Below are 23,354 nucleotides of genomic sequence, written 5' to 3' on the forward strand. Positions count from 1 at the left end.
ACCACAAGTCGTCACTGTCCGTTACGACTCATGCTACAGTTAAATATTCCATGCGTCTACGTTTTATTTCGCACGTATTTTATTCTTTTTCTATACTGTCCGAAAGGGAAAGAACAAGATTTTATAAATTTATATTGGTAAATATATATTATTATTGAACATTAATATAATAATAGACTAAGTGTCATAATTATTTGTTCAAAAATATCCACAGTAGAGGCTAATTGCCTAAAAGTGTGTAGTAGAAATTTTTTTTCACATTTTTTTTTTTTTATTTCAATAAGACACGAATATAAACCAAGTGAGAAGTTAAGAGGGATAGGCATGGTCAGTTAACGCATAATGTCGGCTTGCACAAAATAATCTCAACACATGCCATTAAGTTTTACGGATAAAGAAGTAAGAAATAAATCTATATATTTTTTAGAACAACAGTGCTAAGTGATACGAGAAAATTCGACTGTGTTCTATCTAAATTTCAATGAAAGTGGGAGTTTATCATCATCATCATTATTATTATTATTGCAACTGCTACTACGGCTATTATCATAATTGATACAGATAGAATACAAATATAATAATTAAGATTTTATTATTATTATTATTATTATTATTTTCGTTACTTTCTGGTGCGTACTACTGTACTAAGTACGTGTGAAAAATAATAATTATAGACATACGTAATAGGGAAGATAAGTGTTGCGCATATAATTAGTAACGTCAGTTTAAAATAATTGGGGTTGGTCTGTAGAAAATAAATAAAAAAGATTATTTAAGTTTCTATATGTGGACCGAAGCAGGCGGCAAGAGTAAAGGTTTGCACGTAGAGGATAGATCAAAGGGCAGATTGAGCTTGCGGTAAGCAGCATGCCTGCCAAAGGAAAACATCATCACTTGACACATCATCAGCATCACCAGCAACAGCAGCAGCAGCAACAACAGCAGCAGCAGCAACAACAACAACAGCAACAACAACAACAACAACAACAGCAGCAACAACAACAGCAGCAACAACAGCATCTTGTTAATGTAAATCAACCAGGAATTTCTAGTACTCCCCAGCCTTACAACGCGGTTGTTGCCACGCCAAGAGGATACGTTTCACATGCCGGTACGTCATTCATCATTAGATCATTTACATTCCATAGTTTTGTAGGTTTCTAGGTTATAGATTTCGCAAACTGAAAAAAATATAACCATTTTTTTTCTTTAAGTTGGGGGTAAAAAAGGAGCGGAATTTAAAATTTTTGTTTTCCATAGAAATTATTTTTTATTTATTTGTTTGTTTATGTTTATATTAAAAGCAGTTTTATGGGGTAATATTGTTAAAAAATCGATACGTAACCATAGTTACAGCAAGTATTTTATTTTGATTGTGGGTTTTGTTGATTTGACATAAAGTAGAGGTTAATTGGAGTTCATGAAACTGGACTGTAATCAACAAGTTTTTATGTAGATTACCAAGTACGTTATTATGCATTTATTTAAAGAGCTATTTTTTTACATTGCTTTCTCTTATTTTTAATATAATAATTACACTAAATGTAATTAATGTCACCTCTCATTTGCAGTTAAAAAATATTTACGCATACATTTCACTTTAGAAATCATATTTTTTTTAATTTAAAAAGAAAAAAATTTATGCATTGAATAATTAAAAATTAATTTTTATTTTGTCATATTCCATATTGTGACATTCACTGTCCATTTAAATAATTTATTGCAGTACAATGTCATCCAATATCGAATTTAAAATATGACAGATGTTTTGTATTGAAAATAATTTTCTAGAAAATTGGAGCATGATTTAGTAATTGATAAAATTTTTGAGGTTAAGTTTGTAAACCGCGTGGTGAAATCTTTTCCACCTGCTGCTAGAATGTAGCTTTTAATAAAACGAATTTCATCGTAATTACAATTGTGATTTATTCACAACGAAATATATTATTCAATTGCATTTTCATGTCAGTCTACATAAATAAATAATTATTTAAAAAAAAAAAAAAAAAAAAAAAAAAACAAACAAACAAACAAATAAATAATAGCAAGTAAAGTTTTAATCAGTAGATTTGAAATTAAATTATAGGATTTATATTTTCGATAAGTAAAAATAATAAGAAGAAATAAAAAAGTGAATGAGTTTACGATAAAGTAGAGAGTAACAGTAGTAAGCGTATAAACCCGAGCTACATCGAATGAGTCCGAATACCTCTAGACCTTCTTCTTGATCGTCTAAGTACTTATCGGAGCGTAGTCCGTGTACATGTGGCAATCAAGCCACACGTCACACGCGTCGTAATTTCACACGACTATTGTCAAGCGTGCTCGTTTAACTGTGAGTCTATTTTATACATATAAATTTATATAGATATAGACATATGCACAATCCATATATCTACATTTAAATCTCACTAATTACCTATTTATATATTTCATTTCTTATCCAAACTAATCCATCACAACTGTCATGATTCATAGTAATGCATGATATTTTAACAAAACAATTAACAAAATTAAATTACATAAAGTCATTAACATCCGCTAATTAAGTATTCAAAAATTATTTAAATTTTCAAATTCAAATTTAAAAGTTAGATTATTAATTTACGAAATTCCATAGCAATTGTACACTGGGTATTTAAGAAATAGTATTACATAAAAATAATTAGCCTTTGGCAACGTTCGGCGAACATAATTTTAGCAAAAGCATATGTTCAAGTGTTAAAAATTTAACAGCTATATTTTACATCAGTCTTTTGAATTATCAAGAAATTATGCTAAAATAGTACCTTATGTTAGTTATGATAAATAATTTCTTATAAATGTCATATAACTTATAGTACACATATATATTTTTTAAAATATTAATAATTATTCAAATACGCGTTGAGCGACAAGTGTGCGCTCATCCTTTTCTTTTTATCTTGTTCTTTCTACTTGTAATATATAGCACACATATGTCTATCTTCCTTGAGTAGAGTCTCGCGAATTCATCTCGCGACTTGGGTCTAAATGAGAAGACAGTACAGTAGTATATATTTATATTATATATATACATACATACACATACAAATGTATGTAATGAGTATATTTAATAGTAGACGAGTAGATCCTTGTTTAAAATCTACAATACCGATTGAAGAAATATTTTTCTTCCCCTTTTTTTTAAATGTACAATGCCGTATATATATAGTTTGATATATAGCTTATACATTTAACGTGTACTTACAGTACAGTAGTCTGCCGACTGTTTCGGCGGCCTTGTTGTCACTCTCGTCTCCCATCCACGCATCCATAACAAAGTGAGGTTATATAATTTAAATAGTGTACCGTGAACTTATAATATTGTGTGAACTATCATGTTAATGTAATACTTGGTGAGAATAATATTTTAAAAATTTATATTTTTAAACTTTTACATTTACAAAGCTAAAATTAAATACTCATTTTTAAAATAAATTATTTTTACACGAGTGCGTGATTTGAACACGTGTTTGTCGTGTGGTAGTTGCGCGCACTCTTGTGAAACTCCAGTTGCTCCGAAATATAATTTAAAAAATAAACTAATATCATTAGTTGTTACTAAAAAATATTAATGAAAAGACATTAAATATGGATGGTATCATTTATTGATACCGTTTAAATACGCACCAGATTGTCCCTGGCCTGGGATTTTTTTTTTTTTATTTTTTCAACACGCATCCGTAACGTGTATGCATATTATCTAGTTATTGTTGGCATTAAACTCCGACTGTAGTATGTCCACTGTAATAGGTGAGTAAATGCACAATATGTTGATAATTTAAACGGTTAATCTTCCGCATTTAGTTACATATTTTTTAAATTACATATTTTTAAATTTATCTAATAAATTTTAGTAATCTATCGGTTACATTTATCATCATTTTAATATAAAAGTCCGGTTGTTCATATTTAGGTTTCATTAGTTGATCAAAAAACCAGACAATCTTGTGATAAGTTTTCTTGGAACTGCGATAAGAGATCACAGTATTGGGAATGTCTTCTATCTCTCGGGTTTTTTTATTTATTTATGTTTACATATATACGCATTTATATTTTTTCGTCATCGCTCGAACGATGATTTATTTTTTTTATAATTTCTCAGTTAATGCGACTTCTCATACATCGCAAAAAAAAAGAAAAATTTATTACTTTCAATCCTCATCGTAGTTTAACGTAGATGTCGCTTTTAAATACCGAACTCGTATGTTTTTAGGCCTGACTTTAGATGGAATTTTTGCTTTGAAGGCCCACGCGCCTTAAACTAACAATCTGTTGTTAGTTTCTAAATAATTTTTTTGTTAGTTATCTTCATTGTTAACATTCTGAAACGTGACATTTAATAACATTAATAAACGTATTGTTACAGATTTAAATTTAAATACCAACTAACTTACTCCAACTTGATATCGATAAAAAGTTTTATTATTAAAAGTTTAAAATGTTTTTTAAAAATAATAAATATACAAAGTTTATAAATTTTATAAATTAAAGCTCATGCATACAAAGTCATTAAAAAAATTCATTACAGTCTTTACATTAAATTATTATTATTATTTTAAATAATTATTTTTCATGACCTATATACAGTTACAAACTCCTTTTACTATTGGATAATACTTAATATTAGGTAACACCGTCATTATTATTATTATTATTCTTATATAATAAAACAGATAAAATTATAAAAAATTTTTCATCATCTGATCATAAGATACTAAAATTATTTAATAATGATAGTAATTTTTTTTTTCTTTTCCTCATTAACATACTCGCGGATTTATTTATTATTTTATGATTGATCACATTTATTATTTAAATTAATTGGTAATATTAAATTCATTTACTTGTAATAATTAATTTGATACATGACAGTCATACGCAGAAGATTATGAACGGATGCCAAAAAAAAATATACCAATAAACAGACAATGAAAATAAATGATATACTGGGTATGAGAATACTCTTAAGATTAAGGTACATCGGTTGTTATCGATTCACTCCAACTTTAATCTAGATGTTCTAGTAGATTTTAAGTAGGTTAGCCGTCAAGTGTGACATTAAAGATCTGAAAATTAAAAATTTCATCTTAATAATTTTAAATTACAACGGAACAAACGATTGAAGTTTGAAATTTTAGTCAGTTCTTTAATTATTATGTAATATTTAAAACACAAACATTATTCTTAAATATTTCATTGACTAGTTTCGTTTTCTGTTTTTAAACTCTAATTATGGCAACGTTCCAATTACTAGTTTAAAAAATTGAATCGAACTTTTCTTTTTTATTTTTTTATAAATTTTAAATGAGTTCTGGACAGTTTGGTACTCAATTAAATTTAACTTGATTACATGTTTAACTTTATAAACTATAACGTTTGAAACAAGACAAATAAAATAAAATATTTAAAATATCATTAAAAAATAAATATTAAAATATTTGCTATTAAATTTTTTAAATAAAACTGAAGGACATAAAGAGAAAGTTTGTAATAGAAAAACGTGATTCGTAAAACTTAAATTAAGTATTATTGCGCATGCTTGTATGACAAATTTATATATTTCTTCTTTACAAAAAAAAAAAAAAAAAAAAAAAAAACAATTGTTCAAAAATTGTTGATGCAGTTAACGAATGCAAAATTTGAAAAAGCTGATGTTTGAATTGTAGTTAGTGAAAAAAAATGAAACAGCAAATATTACCTGGAGAATGATGATAGAAAATAAAAGGATGATGAAGAGTAAGAGTGAAGGGACTCTGACGTAAGCCCGCCGGTACTGAACAGCAGCAGTACCACCAGCACCAGACTCAAGACACATGCGACAACGGCGGCTGTCTAGTAATTTGTGGTGGTGGATCTTGGATTGCATTGTACAGCATCAGGCTTGTGTGCGGATACACACAAGAGGGATAAAGAAAAATATATAGTGTCTATAAACTATAAATATATGTGCTATATATGTATGTACATATGTACCACATGCGCGCGCACCCTGTTGGCATGAAAAGAAAGCGACCGGGAGTTAGATGCTGATGGTGGTGGTGATGATGATGGCGGTAGTGATGGAAGAAAAGGAAGGGAGCAATTGACGTACGGTGGTACGAGTGTCGTGGCTTGATGTACCAACTAAACTCAAAATGGTTGAGATTTTAAATAATATTTACAACATTTTTTAACTTTAGATCATTTTTAAACTCGTCTTTTTTTAAGTATTTTTTTTTTTTAAATTAATTGACTTAGATTCAATTTATTTTATTTAAATAATTAAGGTAAAGGTAATTTATTTTTTTCAAACTTTATTTTCAAAATCGCCAATTGATTTTAGGTGCACGTTAAATTTTGTCGACTGATGCAACGCCGCCTTTAGGTTAGCCCTTATCCTGTGGCGACTTGGTCATATTTCAAAGTATACAGTGTGCCATTTTGCGTTATATGTACTTGGTAATATTTTACTAGTCAAGTGTGTTTATACATTTGTTTGGAGTAAAATAGTTTATAAATTATTTGTATTAACGGAGTGCAATAAGTGATTAAATTTAAAAAATAAAAAAATTGACGTAAGATGGTAGCAGATGAGAAACTGAATGAAGTAAGATAAGAAAGATTGGTAGAAATAATTCATTGATGTTAAATAGGTCGAAAAGGGCCTAGGTCGGGGTGTGCATGTGATATATAAACTCTGGAAAAAAAAATTTTCTGCTGTCAAATAAACAAAGACTTGAGATTATTTTTAAAAATAACATCAAACAATCGATAATGATGCTGATGCGAATATTAATATATATGTATGGAAATTGCAAATGGCTAATTTTATAATTTAATTTTTAAATTATTTACGTGCAATTTTTTTTACAAGAAAATATATGATATTGATTTTTTTGATATTGGGTATGATCATGTTTGTTGATAATTATATGATAAATAATTGATAGTAATTGTGTTGCTGATTATGTTTTAATTAATTTCATTGATAGATAATCAAATTTAAATCGAGTGAAAAATAGTGTGATGAAAATAAATACCAATAATTTAGTGACGACGGAGTCGATCGATATTTGCTGGTCAGAGTGGCTGGCTACGATTTCACATCAATTCAAAATGTCGATATTTAAAATACAAAAAAGTTGTGAAATAATTCACTAGTATAAATATCAGAAATAAAAAAGAAGTATAATTTATTATTTAAGTAAATTTGAATTGAGAAAAAAAAATGTGCGAGAGCCTAAAAATGCAAATTTACAAAAAAATAAAAATTAAATTAACGGCATTGATTAATTTAAATTAAAGATATAAAATAAAATTTGTGATAAAATTGAATTTAAAAAAGAAATCAAAATTGAGAAGAATAATATTTACTTCGCAAGAATGGTATCGAGATATGGTGTTACCAAGGATGGTGCTGTTGGAGTTGCCGTTGGTATTGGACCGATGCACTGTCTTTTACCTCACTGCGGTGGTCCTACACATTTTACAACGCATCCACAAAATAATTCAAATCACAATCACATTCATCCGCATAATCATCAGCCACCTGTACCACCGCCACAATCGTTGAGTCCACAGCATCATTTAAGACAAATGAATCTTGCTCAGCAGCAGCAACAGCCACTGCATCATCATCACCATCATCATCACCTAGGGCAACAGTCGCCACAATATCGAATTGCCGCGAGTAATCCGCGTAAGAAATATATATAACTTGGAGTAGAATATCCTGTATTATTATTTTTAGTTATTTATAATTTATGTGGATGAATAATAATTTAAAAAACATGATTTCGTCGAATGTATTGTCATGTCTATGTGTTTTTCTCATTATTATTTGTAAAATGAATAATTTAATTGAAAAAAAATTAAATAAATTTTTATTTATATATTTGCAGGTTCAGATTTTCATGTACCCGGACAAAATTACGGCGCCCAGCCAGGGGGGCAGGTGGGAGGTGGTGGCGGTAGTATAGGAGTATCAGGTGGCAGAGGACCACCTTCTCTTAATATCCAGACTATAGGTCAAACAACCCAGGGAATACAGTCGGGTAGTGGACCTGCTGGAGGTCAACAACAGTCAAATCAAGCTCCCACATCTGGGGTACAACAGCAACAAACTCAGGGTCAAGCTCCAACTTCGACACCGCTTGTTCACACCCCTTCACCTCAAGAAATGGGAAAACAAATTCACCATCAAACGCAAGCAGCTTCTTTACAGCAGTCTTACGTTTCTAATCAAACGAGAGCGGTTCCACAGGTTTGTTGAGATTTTTTTAACATTTTTAAATAACAAAACTCACTTATGATAACGATAACAACAATTATTTTAGGCTTTCTATCCTATGGGACCAAGGCCAATGCAATCAAGAGGTCCAGGTCATAGAAATAGTCAAGGCGGGGGAGTAACTCACGTTATAGGTATGCAAAGTGCACCCGGGGGTGGTGGACAGCCGCCTGCAATGTTTCAGGCACATCATGCGAATATCAATGTACCTGGAGCACAAACTATTTATATTCCAAGTCAAGTCCCCAACATGCATCCTGGACAGCATCAGCCATCGTTGTATTCAGTGAGCAGTCCGATGACTCAAATTTCTGTAAGTTATTACTTATGTTTTTAAATACATTTTAATGTATTTAAAATTAATATATTTTAAATAAATTATTATTACTTTTCAGTACCCTCAGCAACACAGACATCCAACGCATGGGGGTCAACATTACCTCAGCTATCAAGGACACACAATTTTACAACCAAATATGTATTCATTTCAAGCAGGACCCGCAGCATCACCATTCACAACCTGTAAGTACTCATAATATCAATTTAAATCACATATATATTAGACTGTCATAAATATTATATTACATACCTAGGCCAGTAAAATAAAAAAAGTCTTAGAGCACATGTAATTGGTGGCCGAGGCGAAGCTGAGGCTGACAAACATGTGGTCTGAGGCTTTCCTTTTTACTGGCCAAGGTGCGTATACTATTTTTCTGCTCGACGAAGCCGGAAAGTTGCAACTTCGTTCAGGGCAGCGGCCCGAAAGTTGCTACTTTCCGGCCGGAGGGCAGAAAAAAATAATTTTTTTTTTTTTCTTTAGTTTCGCCGAAATTTAATAATACTAATAATTGAAATTTTAAATACAAATTTATTGTATAAAGACTCTACCCAAGTAGCACAGAGACAACTTTAAAATGTCATAGGAAATTTGTGTTCTTTTTTCGTCCTAAAAAAGTCATTTCATTAAAAAAAATTGTTTAGATGACTTATTTGAACATCATTTGTAATTAATTTTTTGTCATTACTTGTGTCAAGTCTTTTAAGCAGATATTTTTTCGGAGATATAAATTTCTGATCGCTTTGTCAATATTTTGATGCATTGTCGATAGGTCAAAAAACAATCTCCAAATTTTTATCTTATAAATGTCACAAAGCCAAGTGTGCTACTTGGGTATACAAGTCCACAATTCTAAAATTTTAAAGACAAAAGTGAAAGGAAAAAGAATTTTTTATTTTTTTAGAGCTATAACTTTTTCTATCGACTTTGAGTAAATGACACTAAAGTCCTTTTTTGTAGAGAATTTAATTTTCTACAAGATCATGAAACCTAAAATTCAGTTAAATAGGAACGGAGATCTCTCCCTGCGCGCCACCTTAATTTTGAAACATACAGTTGAAATTTTAGGATACTTTTCGTAGTTTCTTAAAGTATCTTCTGAGGGATATTTAATAAAAAAAAAGGCTTTTTTTCCTGACGTAGTCCAGTATACATATACATATAAATACGTGTAAATATACATATATATATTTATATATTATTTAAATTTTACAGTTTGTTTTTCCGCTCACCCACCGAACGCTTTAATGAATTCTACTAGAGCGAATAATAACACTATTAGTGGAAGTCAACATGTAAGCCCGCTGGCCGGTGCTCAAGCAACGACGTCTGTACCACAGAGTACTCTACAACAGACTACCCCGCAGCCACAGACGTTACCTCCAATGGCGATACCTTTAACTCAACCAGGTAAGCTTATATCTATTTTTTATGCATTATCAAAATCAAATTAATTTTTAAATAAAACAAATTACGTTTATTCATTTTTTTTTTTTCATCATCAGCTTATGCTGGACACAATGCAGCTACTGCTAACTCCTTGAGTAATTCCTATCAAAAACCTGCAATGAGGCCGAAAGCTATAATGGATATTGTAAATCCAGCTACAGGTGAAAATATTGCTGACAATATTTATCGAGATGCCAAAAGCACGAGTGATGACTCGAATACCCGCGAGACTTCTCAAACACATGTATGAATTTTAATCATTTTTTTTATAATTACAAATTTAAATAATTTTATCAATGTATATATTAATTAATAATATAATTTTTGAATTTGTTACAGAATCCAGCAATTGCTGCCGAATTCGCATCTCGTGTAGCCAAAATGGCCAGCGAAGATTCTAATGTTAATAGTAATTCATCAGCCGTTAGTGCCCAATCAAATCATCAGCAAAGCATAAATAATGTTAAATCACAGCCGAGTCTTACAAAGGATTCAGTAAATATTCAGTGCAATAAATATTCTTCTGAGCCAACGCAAATAAACACAAATACTGTACAAGCTGCATCATCAGAGTCAACGCATTCAACGGCTCCGGTAGCCGTAGATTCACCAGCTCCAGTTAAGATGGAGACTAAACCAACTATGGCTCAAATAGTTGAGTCTAAATCACAGAATGAGGTACAGTCGGCATCATGTGTCGAAGCACCATCTCCAGTGTCTGGTTCACCTAAAGATGACAATGTTATTGTACAGCAACCACCAGCAGCGCCATTATCATCAACTCCAAGCTCTACGCCTGAGTCTGAGTTGAAAAATACAAGTGCTGAAAATTCATCACCTACGAATATTACAAACGTTCCTCCATTTTCATCTTCTAACGTTAAAAATTCATCTTCACCGCCACGAAGGAAAAATAACAATCACATTTCACAAAATGTACAGCAACAATATCAATCACAATCTGCAGGTACTTGCTCAGTAGTTACAAATAGCGGATATGCTGCCGAGACTGCCAAGGATCTAAAGGACAAAAAAGCATCAGAAAAAGCATTTGTACCTAAAGCTGCGTCACAGGCACCTGTACAGCACCAGACTGATGTACCCCAGCAGCAACATCAGCAAAAGGCCAATGGAGAGAGAATTGAAGACAAGATTGACGTTGAATCCGGAGGCAAAATAGATCTTCCACAAAAATCAGCCGACGGTAAGACAATATTTTTTTCCTTTTTTCTGCCACTTACGCTTAAATGTCTTAATTGTATTGTTAATTCATACTACTGTAAATTACTTGACAAATTGGTATTTTCTAATATTTTCGCTCGTACTTTATTGTGTTAGATAATTATTATTTATACGCGCATTTAAAAGTAAAATCATCGTCTTTGAGGGTAATTATTTATTATTATTTCGCTTTGCGTAATTATTTATTTATAATTAATCTCAAGATACCGATGTAATTAGGTATCTGGAGTGTTAATTAATATTTTAAGTTAACCTAGTTTTAAATTTCTACCTTCATCAGTATTCAATCATTGCTCGTATGGATGTGAGCGTGCTCTTCATCAAATTACTTTATTATTAATTCAATCATATTGTGTAATAATTATACTAATTGCGCATGAAATTATATAGTTATCACGTGCAATTAGGATTTAGTTGTCATTCGAATTTTTAAAATATATTTTTCATCTTCATTTATATATTAATTAAAAATTATGTTTCCAAATTTGAAAGAAAAAAAATAAAAAGAAAATGTTGCTATTGAAAGCTAACGATGGAACGAAAAATGACTCAAAAATGAAATAAATAAATGAAAAATTTTTTATAAGTAAGAATGAATTAATCATATTATCTGTTTGATGAAGATTTACTTTGAAGATGGAAAAGAAAAAACACGGTGAGTTTTTCAAATTTTTTCGCGTTTAACTCAGATAATAGCACATTATTTTTCTTTTATCGTGTGTATGTGAGTTATTATTTTTTATTAAGTCAATTTTTTTAATTATTTTATAACAACATTTTATTAACATCCGTGATGTAAAAATATTGAAGAAAAAAAAATAATTAAAAGTAAGGAATGATCATTGATGAAAGCTTGTATGAGAATAATGACAATTATAGTATGAGGAAATATATGTTTTATTAACGATACAATGTCGTAACAACACAAGGCTGAATACCGGATATAATTGTTGTAATAAAGTTTATTAATACTCAGTAGTAGTCAATAATAATTAAATACTCATCTTAAGTACAATATGATTAATAAAAATATCATTTTTACAAGGAAAGTTAATGAAACAACAATTCAAAATTATTAAATTAATTTATTGGATCACTCGGACTCCATTTGCTGACAAAGTTAACAATTCTAGATTAAATTATCAATAAACTACAATATTTATTCACTTGTAGCAATTTTATGTTACCGACAGAATTTTTTATCTATAGAATGTATTTTATTTTAATTGATGGGATAATTAATTGGTCTTTTTTTGTCGTGAAAAGTAGGAAAAAAATCATATGATTAATAATTATAAAGTACTTAATACTAAATGAGCACGTCGATAGAGTGTAAAATTGAAAGTGCTTATTTGTCATATAATTCTCGAGTATATAATTAGATAAATTACTTAACACTTAAAAAAACATCAGACTTTATATTAAATAAATAATAAATATTTAGTCAGTAACATTGAAAGAAGATTAAATAATTAATCGATCATTATTACTATTATTATTTTTTTTTTTTTTTAACCGTTACTTTATAATTAATAGTTGGAATATTTTCCTAATTGAAAATAGTTTAAGAGTTTGAAAACATTTATACGGCAATGCTGTGAATACATGATTATCTTATTCATTTTAAAAGAAAATCCACTATATAATAAAGCGAGGCAAGCACCTTTCGCTTATTTAAGAATGCAGTTGAACTTGCTTGGAAGCTTTTATTCTTTTTTTTAATACAATACTTATTATAATTGTTATAAATTATTAAAAAAAAAAAACCAACAGTAATTAATGAAACAACTAATAATTAATTAATATTGAGTTGGCGGTTTATTTTGTCAACTGTACATGGAGATTCGTAAATATTTTTTTTAAATCGTGACCATATGGTAGACTTGAGATTTAAATTTATAAAATGAAAGGACATTCAATACTCGCGGTGGTGGGAATGACAGTTTAAAATTCGACTACTTTGGTTGGCTGTTTACGTAAATAATAATAATAATTATTATTTTTATTATTTATTTTCGTCGATCGTGTTTATCATTTAAATTAATTATGGTATATCGAATAATATAATTATCTTATCAGTGTTTAAATTTTTCGAAGCTCATTTATAAAAAAAAATAATAATAAAATAAAAAGAAGAGCATAAATGTCTTAATGCGCCTGCTCCTCGGCCCTCGAACTCTGGGGGAACTAATTTAAGAAATTGTATGTCGTGTGCCTGTTGGTTTGACTCAGTTCGTAAATTAAAATAGATACGTGAAAGTCGTGCACGCTGATATCTCATCGAGTTCTATGTCTAACTACAATTATTCATCCAACACCTACAAGTTCAATGGGTTATTTATAATTTTTTTTTATATTTTTAATTTTTATAAACTTAATTATTTATTTATTTATCATCAATATTGTTCTTAAATATATTTTTAAATTATGTATGTTGAGTGGTAATTGTGTTAATGGATTATGTTAATTACAAAAAGAAGAAAAAAGAAAATTCCAGAATAATCTTTTTACTTAAAATTTTTCACTCATGATCTGAGTACCGTCTGTTGGGATTTCCAAGTCGGTAAATGCACCAAAGTTTCATTAGTTCATCATATCAGATCTTTAAGTCGAGTGAAATATATGTATATATATAAATAAGTACATACATATATGAGGATAACGGAGTGGGCCAACGAAAAAAAACATTTTAATGTCGATTTTCATCGGGACATATTGTTACTTTCATAAAAGCAAATTTACATGGACGTTGGCAAAGATCCGCGATGGTTTTATAAATAAATTCTGAATCAGTGCAGTTGCTTGCGACCTCGTGAAATCGGAGATCTGTGAAGCCTCGCATATACTTACCTGCGCCACTTTTTTTTCATTTTATTTTTATTATTAAAATTTTTCTAATTCATAATAATAACAATAATAATAATATTAATTATTATTATTTAGTATATTTAATTATTTAATTAATCAATTCTTTTTTTTTTTAATGAATTTAAATCGTAAATTTGTCAATAAAGTCAACAGTGATTGCGGTGTTAATTCGTATGTGAGTATACTGGAAACGCGAATCCAGTGAGGTCAGTGAGAATGAGTGAGAGGACAAAAAATGGTAGCGAACGTGCCAGCAGTAAATCAAGATCGAGAAGTCGTAATCGACGTCGAGGTTCTCGGGATCATGGTACATGTCCTCCTGCCCTTTAGTTTTTTTTACGTTTTCGTTTTCGTTTTTCTATTTTTTTTATAATACTCAAGTTAGCCGACGTGTAGTAATTTTTTGATTTTTTTAAAAACGATAAATTATAAAAAAAAAATATTTCAAAAAATTGTACTTGCAGCTTTTTAAATTTTCTACATATGCATATTTTTAATTTTTTTTTTTTGTAATTTTGTTGAAAAAAAAGCCAAAAATTGTTAATTGTTTTCTAACCGGATCATTTTTTTTTTTTTTTATCAAAATTTGTATCAGTAGTCAAAAAAATGTTTCATATTATTATTAGTATTACTTTGTGCATAGTTTTATTTCATTAATATGAGTGTAAAATAAATATATATTTATAATATTTTTCTTGTGTGTTAATCACGTGTGGTCCGTGTAATATGTCTCTAAAAATAAAATTTATCCTGACGAAAAATAACTGAAGCCAACCAACGTAGTCTTCTTTAGTCGTTTGAATACTATTAACCGCTTAAAATGATTATTTTATAAATCATCAATTATTTTTGATTGATAGGACGAACAAGTGCGCAATATATGAAAAAAAAAATATTTTTCATATCATTACTTTAATAATGTACAAATTAGATATAAAATAAAAAAAATATGAAATGTTTTTATTCATATTGAAGATAGTAATGATAAAAATAAATAACATATGTTTTTTTTTCTTATTCTACAGGTAATAAAACAATGCAGAAACAAAAGAATAAGAATAAATTTAAAGGTCGCGATATTAATCGCAAGGGTGCGGAAAAAGAGGGCACGGATATGGATGCTTTTGTTAATTCGACATTGCAGTCAGCAGCTCCGGAAGTTGTTAAGTCACAAGAGCTGAAAGAGTCATCGTCATCCCCATCATCAAAGACGGCCAGTGTAAATATTGAACAAACTCCCGCCAGAGATACTTCAACAGAAGAAAAAGAAGTTTGTGAAGTTAAAATCGATGATGCAGATCACGAGACACAACAGACTCAAGTTAAATCACAGCCAGCTGAAAAAATTATAACTAATTCTAGTGAATGTCTAGTTAAGGACGTTGACAGTGGTGATGATAAAATTATAGTGACACCAAACAAAAACTCTCCGGACAATGAAACGATTAGCAATGACATGATCATTCAGGACAGTAACAAGTGTGCTAGTATCATGGAGAAAAAGACGAATGACGTTGTCGATCATTCTAAAGTTATTGTTGTTAATGACACCGTTGGTAGTGCAGTGGAGGCTATTGTCGCTCAGAAGAATGAAGAAAATGCCAAGGTTTCAACATTGGCCGGTCAAAATTATGCTGTCAGTGCAGCTCCGGTTATTGACAGTAACAAACAAAATGAGAACGAGCCTCCAAATAAAATTGAGCCGCCAGCTAAGCCCGCAGCACCAGTGCTCCGGTATCAGTACAGTCCTAATCAGTGGAGTCCCAAAAATACTTCTGGCAAAAAGGAGTACGATCGTGACTTTTTGATGAAGTTGCAGGACGACCCGCGAAGTCGTATCAAGCCCCCAAATTTGCCAGACTTAGATGTTGTTCTCAAGGATTGCTCAAGGGTTAGTATTTTTATTTTTATTGGAGTAATTATTATTATTATTACAGAGTTATTAATTGTAAATTATTTTTATAGCAAATATCCCGCAATACAACGGTAGACTTAAGAATGTTCAAAGACTCCAGGGCTCATGAGCAATTACTACCTGGATTCATGAAGTCCTCGTATAACCCCAAGCTAGTAAGTGATATATTTTAAATAAAACATATTTTTTTTAAATAAAATAAACATGATGCTCCAAAATTTTGGAAGTAGTGGACTGAAAATGTCTTGAAGAAAAATTATTTACTGATAATTCAAAGTATATAATTAGTGTAATTATTTTTTTTGATGAACTAGTTTAATAATTTTTTTTTTTTTTTTTTTTTTTTAATTCAAGCCTTTACCCTCGAAAAAGAGCTACCAGGGAAAATCCAAATTGAGCAAACCCAGTGTGATTCACGTCACTTTGTCGTTACGTGAAGATGTTAAATTACGTGAGACTGAAAACGCATGGAAACCCGCCCGATTGAAGAAAGACGGCGAAGTAGTTACTGAGGACGATATTAAAACTCAGACCTTGTATAAAAAAGTCCGAAGTGTATTAAACAAATTGACACCTCAAAAATTCGAAACCTTAGTCAATCAAGTGCGTACACTAGAAATTGATTCGGAAGAAAAATTGCAAGGCGTTATTGACTTAGTTTTTGAAAAAGCCGTTGACGAGCCAAGTTTTTCAGTCGCCTATGCGTTAATGTGTAAAGAATTAGCCTTGATAAAAGTTGCATCAAGTCAAAAGAAATCACCACAAGAGCCTGATAATAATGTAAACTTCCGCAAACTACTTTTGACACGTTGTCAAATGGAGTTTGAAAAAAATACCGTCGATGAAGCTGAGCGTTTGACTAAAGTCAAAGAAATCGAAGAGTGTTCAGACGCCGAAAAGAAAAAAGAGTTGATGTCGACTCTTGCGATTAATGATCGTCAGATGAGAATGAAATCTGTCGGTAACATAAGATTTATTGGTGAACTTTATAAGCAAGAAATGCTCACTGCCAACATTATGAATAAATGTATTATACATTTATTAGACAACAGTGATGAAGAAAATTTGGAGTGTCTGTGTAAATTATTAACTACGATCGGAAAAATATTTGAGTTGAAGGCTGACTTGACTGGTTACTTCAATACCCTATCAGAACTTGCGTCAAATCGTAAAGGCAACCGTAAAATAAGTTCGCGTGTTAGGTTTATGATTCAAGACGTTATTGATTTGAGGCGTAATAACTGGATACCTCGCAGAGACGACAGTAATCCAAAGACAATGGATCAAATCCAAAAGGAAGCTGAGTCCGAACGTATTGACATTCAATTCAATAATAATATTTCGTTAAATACGCCACGTAAAGATGACCGCAATGACAGAAGAAGAAGTAAGTAGTGATTTTTTAAAAAAATGATTTTGTCCATCCAGTTGATTGTACTCGGTATTAATTAATCTGATTGTTTAAATTTAAGGAGGAGCCGGATCAAGCCTCGATGACGGCGGCTGGTGTACGCCAGTAGGCAGCAAAGTCCGGCAATCTTATTCAGTAGAAGCTTCTAAATTAAACACTAAGACTATGCCATTAGCTGAAATAACTCTGGGTAGTAGGAATAACTATATGTGGAACTCCTCATCGGCTGCCTCAGGAAAGCCAGTTACTCCAGTCACTCCTAACAAATATGCTATTCTTGATAACTTATCTTTAGATCAAGACAAACGGCCGCCTATACCACTGTCCGGGTTCGTACTATTTAATTACTTAATTTTTTAAAATATATTATCTTATAATTAAAATATTTTTCATTATCTCTAGATCTCGGTCGACAGGCCCCAGGGAGTACAGATCAGATTATAAAACATGGGGAGGTAAGTTTTAGCTAAAAGAAATTTTGTAGTGTAAAAAATAAATTAATAAACACAAATATAAATATTAAATTATTACTTTTAACTTTTAGATGGCTCACGAGGCTCACGAAACGGCAGCAGTCATCAAATGGGTAGTAGTAGTAGTATCTCGTCATCTTCTAGAGAAAGTTCGCTGCTAATGGAAGGTGGACGAAGTCAGAGTATATCCATGCCACCGCCAGCAATGAAGATGAAACCACCTACTATGACACCTGCGTCATCAAATACTGCGTCTGGTAGCAATAGTAGTATTAATATTAGTAACAAAACTCCCAAGACGGAAGCACAGTTACTTACAATCTTCAAATCACTTATCGATGGATGTAGTATGGTGAAAAATCAAGAAGCATTCATTGTTGTAAGTATCCATAATTTATACTTGCTATTAATTGCTTTTTTTTTTTTAATTTATTGTCACAACTTTCTTTGTTATATCTAACTGTTGTTTAAATATTATCAGGCGGCAATGGAAACTATCACTGACAACTTTGACAGTTCATCGTATCAACTTTTTGTTAGTGAAACTGTTAATAAGGTGCTTGAGCGATCGGCTGAAGTTCGCAGGCGTTACTCAGCCTTACTCTCACATTTGATAAAAGAAAATATAATTCCACTGTCTCTAGTTCAATCTGAGTAAGTTATAAATTTTTTAATTATTATTGTGAAAAGTGTTTATTTAAATAAATAATGTGAAATTTTTTTTAGATATGAGAAAGTATTAGAGATTGCAGACGACCTAGTCATTGATATTCCCAAGATTTGGGAATATGTCGCAGAAATATTATGTAAGTATAAAAATATATATTAATTGTCAATTTTATTTATTTTGTTCCCTGTGAAAATCTGTACCTTTTAAAAGCATGATTTATTGTTATCATTTAAATTTTATGATGTTAATATTTATAATCATAATTACTGTGATGGCTATTAAATTAATGCTCAACAGGTCTGATGTACAATAAATTTGAAATTTAAGAATTATAACAGTACATTATTTATTGACCGTGTTATTTTATAATTATTTACAGTGGAAATGTTGATGTCTGGTGCACATCCATTTGCCGAGCTGAAGAAAACTTTAGCAGTGCTAAAGAACGCAGGAACGTGCAGCAGAACTCTAGGTGAACTTTTGTCTAAGTTGGCGAAAGAAAAAGGACCTAAATGGGTCGCTGATAATTGGGACCAAAGTGGACTACAGTGGAGCGATTTGTTGGACTTGGAACGGGAAAATCTCGATGACATGCTTAATAAATATAAGTTAGAATTTTTGACTAAAGGATGCAGTAATTTATCCGATAAGTTGAATTCTGGAGACAGCAACATGTCTTACTCTGACATTGGCGATCATCTCGTTAAACTGATGAAAGAAAGCAATTTTGACAACATCACGAGTTGGATCACTGTAAGTTTTTAATAATTTACTCGACAATTATCACTGTTCATTTAAAATCGGCTCTTAATTAAATTATAATTAATTTTATTTTTAGCTAAACGTTGGTCAACGATTAAAAGAGCCGCAGTTTGTAAGGACTCTTACTACTTCTATTCTTACCGTTTCTATTGGTAAATTTTACATATTAATTTTATATTTTTTATCGTAATTTTAACTAAATATCTTTCAACTGAATAATATTAATATGCTACTGTTATTTTATTTAGAAAAAAACGTGAACTCATACAAACTTGTTCCTACAACGTTGAGCGGTTTGTTACCGTTGATAAGACGATATGTTGACACCGAGCCACAGCTTGAGCTGCAATGCCTCTTTGCGATACAGTCGCATCTTCACAAACTAGATTTCCCACAGGGTGAGTTTGACATAATAATTTATTTCTTAAATCGAGATTTTTTTTTTTATTTTCAAGGTAAAAGATCTAGTCCTCTGATTAGGTACTGGATTTCTTACCTTATTTCAAATAATAAGTAATGTAAAATTAAATTTTCGAATATTTTATTTGCAACAGGTGTTCTGAATTCTGTTATCGAGTCTCTATGCTACGAAGATATAATATCTGACGATGCATTCTTAGCATGGCAAGAATGTACAGATCCTGCAGAAATAGCACAGGGACATTCGGTAGCCGTAAAAAGTCTTACATCATTTTTTGTAAATCTTCAAGAAATACGGGATGAATCAAGCGAGGAAGCGTGAGATATACTCTCGGATATTTATACTTTAACAATAACTATATTATTAGCTAAAATACTATTGCTTATTGACTAAAAAAAAACTAAAAATGATAAATGAAAATTTTTAAAGTTATTTTTTTTATTCGTGATTCTCGCAAGAGACATTGTTTTGATATATTCGATACTGATATATTTGAAAATAGATGATTCAAATAACAATTTTATTTCTTTTCTAAATAAATAAATTAGTTATTATTTTATTATTATTATAATTATATAATTATTGTTTTTAAAATTGTCACTGGAATTGCTTCGGTAATTTATGCTCATGTTTATAAGATGTTTGACAAAAGCAATTAACTCTACTTTATAATTAAATCTATACAAGTTTAAAGTATATATGTGAAAAATATAACACGTATAAACAATATAACGTGACTTTTGCTGCATAAAAATAAATTCGCAATGAATGAAATAAAAAAATCGATAATTAAGAACGGAAAAAAAAACAAACAAACAAGTAAATAAGGTCTAATATATATTTATATTATTGTAGGTAAAATATTAATATTTTACAATTGAAACAACACCTACAGAGCAGTTTAACACATGCAGCAATTGCTGATTATAAAAGTTAAATTAAATACTAAAAATAAAATACTTTTTTAGATAATAGTTTAATAAATAATCGATGGTAAATATTTGAATAAATATTACCGCTGAATATTAACAATGAATATATAATACCATAATTAATGGTATTATTATTTTTTAAAACTTGTCATGTATATTTATTATTAACAGATTTAAAAATAATAACTGTGAGAGTGAAAGCGCGATTAAATGTCACACGCAAGCGTCTTTATATTTATGACAATTACTAACAAGTGTGAAGTTGTGAACAAGATGAAAATATTTAAATAATAATTTGTATACATCGACTTAGAATCATGATTTAAATGACTGTGTGTAGAATATTTAAAATATGCTTTTACAGGTAAAGCAATTTTAATTCGGTTTAAATTATCGAAGAGAATATTAAATAGTGATGGCCAAGTTCATCGTACACTGAAGAACTGTTCGTAGATAGAGGATTTATAAAATAATTAATTTTAAAATTAATTAACGTACATCCTTGATACGGGGATCGCACTAGATGCTTAGTGTTCGACTCCAGTATAATTTAGATAAAATAATTCAACTGATTTTTACATAAAACAAAATAAATATAAATATATATAAATAATATAATATATAGTAATAAAATACAGTTTTTATGGGTAACAAAAAATAAGATCGATAAAAAAAAATTCCAACGATTTAAATGACATAACGTGTGGTCGTAAATATATAACTTATTTACTGTAAGCACGGTCGTACAAAAAGAGAAAATTAAAACACCAAATGATGTTCTCTAATTTTCAATTCATTGTTAAGTAAATAGATACATTTCATATTCAAATTTTTATTTTTCGCAACTTTAATACACGCGATAAATTAGTTAATCAAACGCGATAATTATAATAGATTGCCTTGCGAATTGTATTTTTCATGTGAATATATTTACATACACGTGTTGATGATGAAAAAAAAAAATATTTAAAAACCACCATAACTTTTTTTCGCCCCCAAACGATCACCGTAATAACACGCAATGCATATTAAATTTTATTATTCGCATGTAAATAATTCAAACTTCAGTCTAACGTCAGCAAATTATTTTAAAAAATTAATTAAATTCGTCGCGGTATACATACACATTAAATTAATTCATTATATATATATATATATAAATAAATATATAGTTATATAGGTAAAAAATAAAATAAATTAAAATGTAACAAAACGTAAAAAAAATAAAGAAATAATAATAATAAATTTGCATTTGTATGAAAGGAAAATGCTAGTTGAAGACAAGTATATGAAACCAGGGCTTTTGTGGATGTACGTAAAAAGTAAACGTGTGTTCTGTTATTTTTTTTATGAGCAAGACTTTGTTTTTTTATTTTTTAGTTTTTTCATTCTATTATATTTTTTTTGTTGTGTACAAATGTTATATTATTTTTATCAAGTAATATAATGAAGTGAATAAAAGAAATTAATTAATTAATTTTAGAAGCAATTTTTTTTTTAAAAAGCGATTAAATATTCGCGCTGGCTCATACGCGGTAAATATTTTAAATATAATTAATAATAATAAGAACACCGTCCACATATGAGATGGATTATATTTAATGGATGTTTTAAATCGCATGGAATCATATATTTTGATTATGTTATATATTGTATTTTATTTGTTTGCTTGTTACCGGATGTTATTCATTAATTATAATTATTATTATAATTATTATTATTATTATTATTAATTAATAATATTATCATTATAAAAAAACGCGATGAACGGTAAATAATTTATCGCAACGATAGATATATATCATTTTATACCAATTTTAATTGATTAATTCTCATCACGGTTGATTTATTTCCAGGCCTTGATGCCTTTCATTAGAGTGTAGCTACGATGAAATAAATAACTAGTTTAATTTGTACATGAAATACCGACGTTGTTAACTGAATAAATAATTAATTAATTAATATTAAATAGGCAAGATAGATTGTGGATACAAGCGAGTTGAGTATGATAAATACAATAAATTGTGAAAAGGAAAATTATAAACTTAGCGTGGGAGTGTGAAGAAATAGAAAAAAAAATGAATTGAACATTTGAAGATGAAATGAATTTATTACTTCTTGTAAATAATAGTTATAATCTTATTATATAGAATAAAATAACGTAGTATGTAATGGTAATTATTATTATATTATTAAATTAAGGGTTTTATTTGAACAGGTCTCAATAGCGTGTGCTACGAGATGGCACCTATTGATGACAAAGATAAAAAATCAAGCAAACTGCGTACAATTTACGCAAGTAAAGAAAATTGTAAGTGAATATACTGAGCAAGCCAAGTGGGAACAGTGTGAAGGGTATAAATATAAGTGAAAATCGTTTGAATAAACAGAAAAACGATAAAAATAAATGAAATAAAATAAATAAATGGGAAAAGAAAATAATAAGCAGCTGCAGTGTCGCGTTGTATTGCGCCAATTATACAAAACAGAGTTATGATGCGAGTGAATGTAATAAATATTACGAGCATAAAATAATAAAAAACAACAAATACTTATTACTATTATTATTATTATTATTATT

The 23,354-nt window shown here is 29.6% G+C and overlaps 1 protein-coding gene across 5 annotated transcripts; it reads left to right on the forward strand.

Moving 5' to 3' along the window:
- Positions 1–2: 2 nt before the first annotated feature.
- LOC103571209 (eukaryotic translation initiation factor 4 gamma 3) lies at positions 3–23,328 on the forward strand. 5 transcript variants are annotated; one of them, XM_053741542.1, is made up of 20 exons: positions 3–399; positions 778–1,111; positions 7,905–8,266; positions 8,340–8,606; positions 8,689–8,815; positions 9,846–10,040; positions 10,136–10,323; positions 10,419–11,283; positions 15,215–16,080; positions 16,155–16,259; positions 16,459–17,491; positions 17,577–17,844; positions 17,918–17,970; positions 18,060–18,367; positions 18,470–18,642; positions 18,715–18,794; positions 19,038–19,411; positions 19,497–19,572; positions 19,669–19,818; positions 19,975–23,328. In XM_053741542.1, the coding sequence occupies exons 2-20, from the start codon at positions 868–870 to the stop codon at positions 20,160–20,162; spliced, it is 5,922 nt and encodes a 1,973-aa protein (XP_053597517.1). In that variant the 5' UTR covers positions 3–399; positions 778–867; the 3' UTR covers positions 20,163–23,328. The 5 variants fall into 5 exon arrangements, with proteins under 5 accessions (XP_053597517.1, XP_053597514.1, XP_008547503.1 ...); XM_053741539.1 differs by having other exon boundaries at positions 3–137; positions 285–1,111; XM_008549281.3 differs by having other exon boundaries at positions 3–137.
- The last annotated feature ends 26 nt before the right edge of the window (positions 23,329–23,354 follow it).

The sequence above is a fragment of the Microplitis demolitor genome, chromosome 1 (assembly GCF_026212275.2).
Source record: "Microplitis demolitor isolate Queensland-Clemson2020A chromosome 1, iyMicDemo2.1a, whole genome shotgun sequence".
NCBI lineage: Eukaryota > Metazoa > Arthropoda > Insecta > Hymenoptera > Braconidae > Microplitis > Microplitis demolitor.